The sequence below is a fragment of the Borostomias antarcticus genome (genome assembly GCF_949987555.1).
Source record: "Borostomias antarcticus genome assembly, chromosome: 24".
Classification (NCBI taxonomy): domain Eukaryota; kingdom Metazoa; phylum Chordata; class Actinopteri; order Stomiiformes; family Stomiidae; genus Borostomias; species Borostomias antarcticus.
In genome coordinates this window covers 5,327,897-5,336,737 of record NC_140257.1, presented here as the reverse complement: position 1 = coordinate 5,336,737, position 8,841 = coordinate 5,327,897, and the positions used below count along the sequence as shown (strand labels likewise).

The 8,841-nt window shown below is 47.6% G+C and overlaps 1 protein-coding gene across 1 annotated transcript in view; it reads left to right on the top strand.

The window, feature by feature from the left end:
* Nucleotides 1–8,841, top strand: part of myo10 (myosin X) — a 109,923-nt gene that overhangs the window by 52,482 nt on the left and 48,600 nt on the right. The window contains 1 exon segment of the mRNA XM_084457845.1: nt 3,231–3,418. Within this exon segment, the coding sequence (XP_084313971.1) occupies nt 3,231–3,418 (188 nt within the window).

Below are 8,841 nucleotides of genomic sequence, written 5' to 3'. Positions count from 1 at the left end.
AACTTGCTGTGAGGAACGGGCCTCAGCTCCCTGGCTTCGGGGGAAAGGCAACGATGTTTTGTGTAGAAGAGATGTCTCACTCTCTCTCTAATGCGTCTGGTCCCAGCCTCCAGGCGAGGCCACTTTGGGCATTAATGGTTGATGGGAACATGGCGGTCTCCTGGCGAGGGAGTGATTGCGTTATGGCAAGGCATTGTGGGATTTGTCTCCCGTGCAGAATCGTGTCCTACTCACAAGCTGTGTCGATTTGTACATGTATGAATAGGGATAATGTACCATGTGTTACTTTAACTGTACATTTCCCTTAATAGATAGATACACCTCTGCTGTAAAAAGAGGAATATGTGCCTGTTTTTAAAAGGCAATGTTGCACATAGGCACAAAGATTAATTTCTCCCAAAGACCAGAAACCATGAAAAGGCCAATGATTAGAAGTTCATGGTTAGTCATTTTGATAGCCTTTTTTTTTTAAGCATCACAGATGTTTTGAAGGGTTTTAAGATATCCTTCTCAGGCCAGGTACCCACCAACACGACCTTTCACCGGTCTCAAATTTCAAACTTGGTTTCTCACCACAAAATGCTTCCCCCTGTCTGCATACAGCTGTAGCGCGCTTGTCCATCTCCATCCCCAGGTTTCAATAGCTGCTCTTCCAACCTTAAGGCCTTCACCACAGACAGCGATGAGAGAAATATCAAATTACAGTTTCTTCCCCTCACATGTATCTACACTTTTCCCCCAAACTTTTCATCATCCATTAGCCATTACCACAGATTGGAGGGGACGGCAAAGACTTCTCTGCGAGAAGTTTCTATTTCAGCAGTTCGTGTTGTTTTGCTTTGAACTTTGAAATATGAAACAGGAATTGAGTGAAAGATGGAGTGGAAAAGGTCAGAGGAACTCGGTGTGGTGTTGTGCTGTTATAAAAGAATTTCCTCACGGTCGGTCAAGGCTTTCAGCAGGGTTAGGATTGTTGACATTACCTACGGTGAGCTACTTGTTTCTCTTCAGTGAGGAATTCAACGTTGATGACTCATTGCTATCATGCTGGAACAGAACCCTAATAATCTTATATTGCTTTGTATTTTTCGTCTTTAAAGGTACCCCAAGGAGTTTATTTTTGGTTATGAAACAGTCTCATTTTAATGTGGTTGAATCTACATTACCCACACTTTTTTATGTGTCCATTTTCGACAAATGTCGTTTCTTGTATATAGTTTATTTTTAGATTATTATTTTGTGGTCGGGTCGTCCAGAACTTCCTTGGAATGACGAAACGATTAACTGCAGTAGCCTACGCCGCCGACAAGACGAAGAATAATTTAAATATGACCGTTATATATTGTCAAAAGTAACGTTACTAGTAAGACCTACTGTATGTAATTACCTCGTCGGTGGCCATCGTTCCGTCTTCAAAACACACAACTCAGGTAGCTAAGGTTTTACGACAGTGCGCGAGGAGGCTCATGGGAAATGTGGTCTTTTTGGGCGAAAAACAGTTCAGCTTCCCGAAACTCCTCGTAGGGCCTTTAAATTGGAGTACATGTGGCCTTCGGGTAGACTTGTAAAAGATTTCTACCCTGGAACATTGGAGGAAGTCAGCAGATCACTTGAATATAACAGGTTTCCTAGTCAACTGAGATACTGTATTATAGCAGTATTCACAGAGCAAACCTGAGTAGGGTACCGTTTCATACACTCAGACTGGAGGAGGATTGGTTGCTGCTAGCCGTATTCAAAATGGATTACTTCTCACGCACATCTTTTTTAACATAATTGTTTATGTCTCCCACGCTCTCAGTCGGTTCCCCTGACAGACTGTATGGTTATGATATGACAGATTTAATGGTTATGATATGACAGACTGTAGGGTTATGATATAACAGACTGTATGGTTATGATATAACAGACTGTATGGTTATGATATGACAGACTGTATGGTTATGATATGACAGACTGTATGGTTATGATATAACAGACTGTATGGTTATGATATAACAGACTGTATGGTTATGATATGACAGACTGTATGGTTATGATATGACAGACTGTATGGTTATGATATGACAGACTGTATGGTTATGATATAACAGACTGTATGGTTATGATATAACAGACTGTATGGGTTTATGATATGACAGACTGTATGGTTATGATATGACAGACTGTAGGGTTATGATATAACATACTGTATGGTTATGATATACTGTAACAGACTGTATGGTTATGATATGACAGACTGTAGGGTTATGATGTAACAGACTGTATGGTTATGATATGACAGACTGTATGGTTATGATATAACAGACTGTAGGGTTATGATGTAACAGACTGTATGGTTATGATATGACAGACTGTATGGTTATGATATAACAGACTGTATGGTTATGATATAACAGACTGTAGGGTTATGATATGACAGACTGTATGGTTATGATATAACAGACTGTATGGTTATGATATGACAGACTGTATGGTTATGATATGACAGACTGTATGGTTATAATATGACAGACTGTATGGTTATGATATAACAGACTGTATGGTTATGATATGACAGACTGTATGGTTATGATATGACAGACTGTATGGTTATGATATGACAGACTGTATGGTTTTAGTCTCTCAGCTGATACATCTTGCCCCATTCTCTCTTCATCTCTGCACCTAGACGTAAACTGTAATTCATTCCCATGCATTCATTATCCCTCTCTCTTTCTCCCTCTCTCCCTCTCTCCCTCCCCCCTCCCTCTCTCTCCCTCCCTTTCTCCCTCTCTCTCTCTTTCTCTCTCTCCCTCTCTCTCTCCCTCCCTCTCTCTCCCTCTCCCTCCCCCCTCCCTCTCTCTCCCTCCCTTTCTCCCTCCCTATCTCTCCCTCTCCCTCTCCCTCCCTCCCTCTCTCCCTCTCTCCCTCTCTCCCTCTCCCTCCCTCCCTCTCTCTTTCTCTCTCCCTCTCTCGCTCCCCCCTCCCTCTCTCTCCCTCCCTTTCTCCCTCTCTCTCTCTCTCTCTCTCTCTCCCTCCCCCTCTCCCTCTCCCTCTCCCTCTCCCTCTCCCTCTCCCTCTCCCTCTCCCTCTCCCTCTCCCCTCCCTCCCTCCCTCTCTCCCTCTCCCTCTCCCTCTCTCTCCCTCCCTCCCTCCCTCTCCCTCCCCCCTCCCTCCCTCTCTCCCTCTCTCCCTCTCTCTCCCTCCCTCCCTCCCTCCCTCCCTCCCTCCCTCCCTCTCTCCTCCAGACGTACATCGGGTCCATCCTGGCGGCGGTGAACCCGTACCAGCCCGTCCCCGACCTGTACGACCGTCCGGCGGTGGAGCTCTACAGCCGCCACCACCTGGGCCAGATCCGCCCCCACATCTACGCCGTGGCCAACGAGTGCTACCGCTCGCTGTGGAAGAGGCCGCAGAACCAGTGTGTGCTGATCAGGTGAGGAGGGGCCGGTATTTGCTGCAGGACGTATTTGCTGTAGACCCAGGTTTAGTCACGTTTCACTTTTTGACCCCTTCCTCCTTCCGGACCCTTTCTTCCCCCCAGACCCCCCCCCCAGACCCCCCCACACCCCTCCAGACCCTTTCATCCCCCAGACCCCCCCCAGACCCTCCCAGACCCCCCCCAGACCCTACCAGACCCTCCCAGACCCCCCAAGACCCTCCCAGACCCCCGCAGACCCTCCCAGACCCTCCCACACCCCCCCAGACCCTCCCAGACCCTCCCAGACCCTTGAGACCCCCCCCAGACGCCTTCCCCTCCCAGACCCCCGGACCCCCCCGCCAGACCCCTCCCCGTCTCCATCCTCCCCCGGTTCCTCTCTCTCTTCCTTCCTCTCTGATTGTAGCCGCTTAACCTTCGCCTTCTTGTTGAGCCATTGTGTCCAGACAGAGTTGCGCTCAGAAAGCTACATCAAACAAACCCTCGGTTATTTTTACCCGCTGGAATCATAATATTGATTCCGCCAAGCAGAGAGAGCGGATGCTAAAATACCTTTTGTCGCGGTTGGAAGGAGTATTTTTGGCTTTGAGTACAGGGAAACTAAAGGTAGCAAAAGCAAAGATTGAATTTAGAGTAGGATACACAGACCAGAGAGCAGACAAAATGGACGCACGCCGTATTAAACACTCATCTTTGAAAGTAGCGCAGTTAAATCAAAAAACGGATGTACAAGAAATAGACATTCTCACACAGCATGTAGGAAAAGAGTCCATTGTACAGATAGGAGGCCATTGTACTGTACAGATGACTTTTGCATGGTGCTAAAATCGGGTTAGGGTTAGGGGTAGGAAGAGGAAAGGTGGTCCGTGTTTTACAGCGTTTGACCGCTGGACTATACAGTAGCAGGATATGTGTCAGCGGAGCCCGTTTTTAGTCGACGCAGCCGCGAGTCGGTCAGAGGTCCCCTCGGGCGCCGCCGCCGCCGTCCTGATGGAGGAACGAGTGTTACGGCTCCCCAGCAATTAGCTCGCATTAACTCACCGCCCTGTTTGTGGGGCCGCTTATGGATGCCAGTGGCATCGTGGGTAATGAGAAACACATGTACCCCCGTAAAAAAAACCCAAAAAAAAACGCCCCGTGTTCGGAGCTCCCGCCCACTTGGGTTACTTAGGGAAGGCGTTGCCGGGGGAAACGGTGTTTAAAAAAAGTCAAGCGGCGAGGATGAATCACCGCTTCTAACTCGGTTATGCGCTCACGTGGCTAATAGAGTTATCAGATGTGTTGAGACACATCATTACAGGACACAGGCCCAAATCTATTTAAATGCAGTACATTTAGATAGCGACCCGTCTCAACTTAACCACCTGCTTATCAGACATTTCCCAGATCAACACTTAAGACAACTTTACCTTTTAGCGCCGCAGTATAAACGCATACCGCGCTGCGCAAGCTCCAAATCTATCACAGCTGCTTGATGCTAGCTGGACTGCGCTCTGTCCACATGATGTTCTGCAGAAGCGTCGTACCGCAGAGCCAGACTAAAAACCCCGGGGTTTAGAATAGAAGACGCTATTGTCTCTGAGGATAGATGGGGTGTAGGAGGACGGCGTTCCGGCCCGTGTGAAGTGGGCCGAGCAAACATAAACTCATCATGTGGATCAGGGCAGGAACACACAATGCTGCCATTCAGTTTCAGACCAGTGAGTTACGGTGGCATATGATCCACGCTGTCTGTGGCGACGAGGGCCAAACCACTGTCCCTGGAAACCAGTTTAAACACTCTGCCCTGCTATGCAGTTCACATGCAAACCTTTCACTAGGATCTCCCATAACATGAACTATTTGGTGAATATGTAAGCTGCTCAAGCCTCACGAGGCCATTTCTGAGAGGAAACGCTCATTCTTTGAATTGTTTAATCAGCTACAGTTCAGTGTGGTGATTGTCTAAGCATTGCAGCTTGTGACCAAGCTACAGTAGCCATCATGTGAGTCTTATAATCGTATAACTGATAGATGATGATACCATTGAGAACGTAAGATAAAGATACAACTTTAATAATCCGGAGTTGAGGAGGGGGAGATTACAGCAAGAAAAGACAGAAAAGGAACAGAAAAGGCACAAATCAAATAAGTATGGTTATAAATAGTACATACAATACAACGATTGCATATAATACAACAATAAATAAATAAAAAAAAACATACAGGTAGGGCTCAGACATTGTCGTAGTCTGACGGTTGCTGGCACAACAATTACAATCGCACAACATCAGCTCTTGACTCTGTACCATCTCTGGTACCCCCTGGCCCATATGTGCGTAGAGGTGTAACTGATGTCTCTCCTCGCGGTCTCTCTCCATGCGAGCGGTGTGAGGCTGTGGGTAACTGAATAGTTCAACAGTGAAACGCAGAGGTAATTAATCACCTGTGAATGTTTATCCTGAGGGCGGCCATGTTGGTTCCTGCTAAGTGTCTGGCCGGAGGGCGTGTGAATAAGGCTGGCTGTGAAGTGATCATGCTGAGGTGAGAGAGCTGCTGGTTGGCTATTAGTGAGATCCGCAGGGCTCGTCCCAACACTCCCAAAGCGCTTCCTTTCCTAATATTAAATAATATTCTCCTTGACCTGAGAGAAAGGAAACAACAACTCTGTGTTTACATGCAGTACCTTTGCAAAGCTGTCCTACTGTCCTACTGTCCATATCTGTCCTACTGTCCTACTGTCCATATCTGTCCTACTGTCCATATCTGTCCTACTGTCCATATCTGTCCTACTGTCCTACTGTCCATATCTGTCCTACTGTCCTACTGTCCATATCTGTCCTTCTGTCCATATCTGAAGCTGTCCTACTGTCCATATCTGTCCTACTGTCCATATCTGAAGCTGTCCTACTGTCCATATCTGTCCTACTGTCCTACTGTCCTACTGTCCATATCTGTCCTACTGTCCATATCTGTCCTACTGTCCTACTGTCCTACTGTCCATATCTGTCCTACTTTCCATATCTGAAGCTGTCCTACTGTCCATATCTGTCCTACTGTCCATATCTGAAGCTGTCCTACTGTCCATATCTGTCCTACTGTCCTACTGTCTTACTTTCCATATCTGAAGCTGTCCTACTGTCCATATCTGTCCTACTGTCCATATCTGAAGCTGTCCTACTGTCCATATCTGTCCTACTGTCCTACTGTCCATATCTGTCCTACTTTCCATATCTGAAGCTGTCCTACTGTCCATATCTGTCCTACTGTCCATATCTGAAGCTGTCCTACTGTCCTACTGTCCATATCTGTCCTACTGTCCATATCTGAAGCTGTCCTACTGTCCTACTGTCCATATCTGTCCTACTGTCCTACTGTCTTACTTTCCATATCTGAAGCTGTCCTACTGTCCATATCTGTCCTACTGTCCACATCTGAAGGGATCATAGATCTTGAAGGGTCTTCTCAGGTGTTCAGACACCCGCTGAACCGAACGGAGGTGAAATACGAGACGACTACAGGAGGTCAAGATTCCTGTCAAGTCAGAGCCGGAGGTGCTTCCTGTCTGGTGATTAATGCGCTCTGACAGCCAAACCCGCTGGTTCAGGGACCGACAGAGAATCATCTTCAATATCGCCCGCAGTGCTTCGTGCCACACGTTTGGTCGGGCAGGTTTAAAACCTGTCATCTTGCATGACTGACGTCAAATCCAGTAGAGATTCTTGCAGAGATAGACTCACTCAGAGTATCACAAAGAGATTTGTTGGCACTTTTCTTTTATACAACTTTAGCGAACTTTAATAACATTTGTTATAAATCAAAGTTTTAACACTAGGCCGCCTTACATCATTCAATGTCCGAGCTTTTACAGTAGGCCACCCTATTTTATTTAATGTAGGATATGCAAATTACTACAGTACAATATACGCTCAATTTGCATTTGCAATGAATTTACATTGTAGCAACAGTCAAATCAAATCAAATCAAACTTTATTTGTATAGCGCATTTCATACACAGAGGCAACACAATGCGCTTAACAGTGCACCAGAACCTGGATAAAACTGCCTGTGAGTTAGTCTTTCCAGAGCGCGGTAGTAAACTGGACCAGAACAACGAGACCGGTCCCAGGTGCAGCGGTGCTCTCAGCGGGGTTCTAACTGGGTCTTTGTTGTTCTCCGCTGGGATTTATGATCCAGAACCTCAGACTGCGGCGCTGCCAAAGCCCAAACAACCGCCCCCCCCCCACCCCGCCTCCCACCAGGATCTGTGACCTGTCCAGCTGCACCTCTACATGTTTGGCTTCACCAGACAGACGCTCTCCGCTTACACCCCCCCCCCCCCCCCCCCCCCCCCGGCTCCAGCGCCCCCTCTCCACCCCCGCCCCTCTCCCAAAGTCACCTCAAAGTGGACCGTGGTGTCTGGCTTGTGTTGTAAACCATGTAATATGCCCCCCCCCCCCTCCGCCCTCACATCGGGCCCTGATGGTTTAACGGGGTGAGGTGTGGGGGGGCGCGCCCGGGGGGGTAGGGGGGCACCGGGACGCTAAATCACAGAGTGGCGCTTTAAGGCGAGGCAGGAAGCTTTCTCCTCGGATTTAAGGATTGTGGGTAATCAGATCCAGGCTAGAAAGGGGCAGGCAGGGACTGAAGAACAGGAGCTGCAGGAGAGGAGGAGGAGGAGGAGGAGGAGGAGGAGGAGGAGGAGGAGGAGGAGGAGGAGGAGGAGGAGCAGGAGGAGGAGGAGGAGGAGGAATACTTATTACCTGCTGCTCTGGTACTTGTAAAAGACATCTGGTCATTAACGGTTGTGAATGCCACCTTTTTACATCCATCCACCTTGTTTTTAACAGCAGAACTTCAACAAGCTTCACAAGACTCTGGTTGAGATGAACTGTCCCCTTAGAACTGTACATTTTACTGTTGATTTAGATAAAAGTGGAGTTCTGAGAATGGACGGGAAAAAGATTGAATTGGAAAAGAACTCTGCTGTCAGGAGCGTTAGAGTGAAACCACCCCCTCCCAGACACAGCAGTCTGTCCCTGACCCCTGACCCCTGGGCTGTTGTCAGGTCAAACTCAAGGCTCCCTAACAACATTAATTACTCAGGCATCTGGGGTCACAGTGGTCATGGACCACTTGAGCGCTCAAATTATACCCGAGTCCTGGACTCTGGATCTGTGTGGGTTTAGCTGGTTGTCAGAATTCAGACATCAGGCTCAGCTTTGTTTACAAGGACACCGAGTGAGAGCTGAGTTCCCGATGAAAATGTGAGACTGAAAGAGAGATTTCATGGCAGTTTGGTGTACAGTACTTTAGTTTTTTGGTCAATCTTTCGTAATTTCTAACAGTTTTCAGTGTGAGAACCACGACTGTGATCAGTTTTCCGGGGGGGGCGGAGAGTTTGGTTTCTGTAGTTCTCTGAGTGAACCATGGCCAGAGTT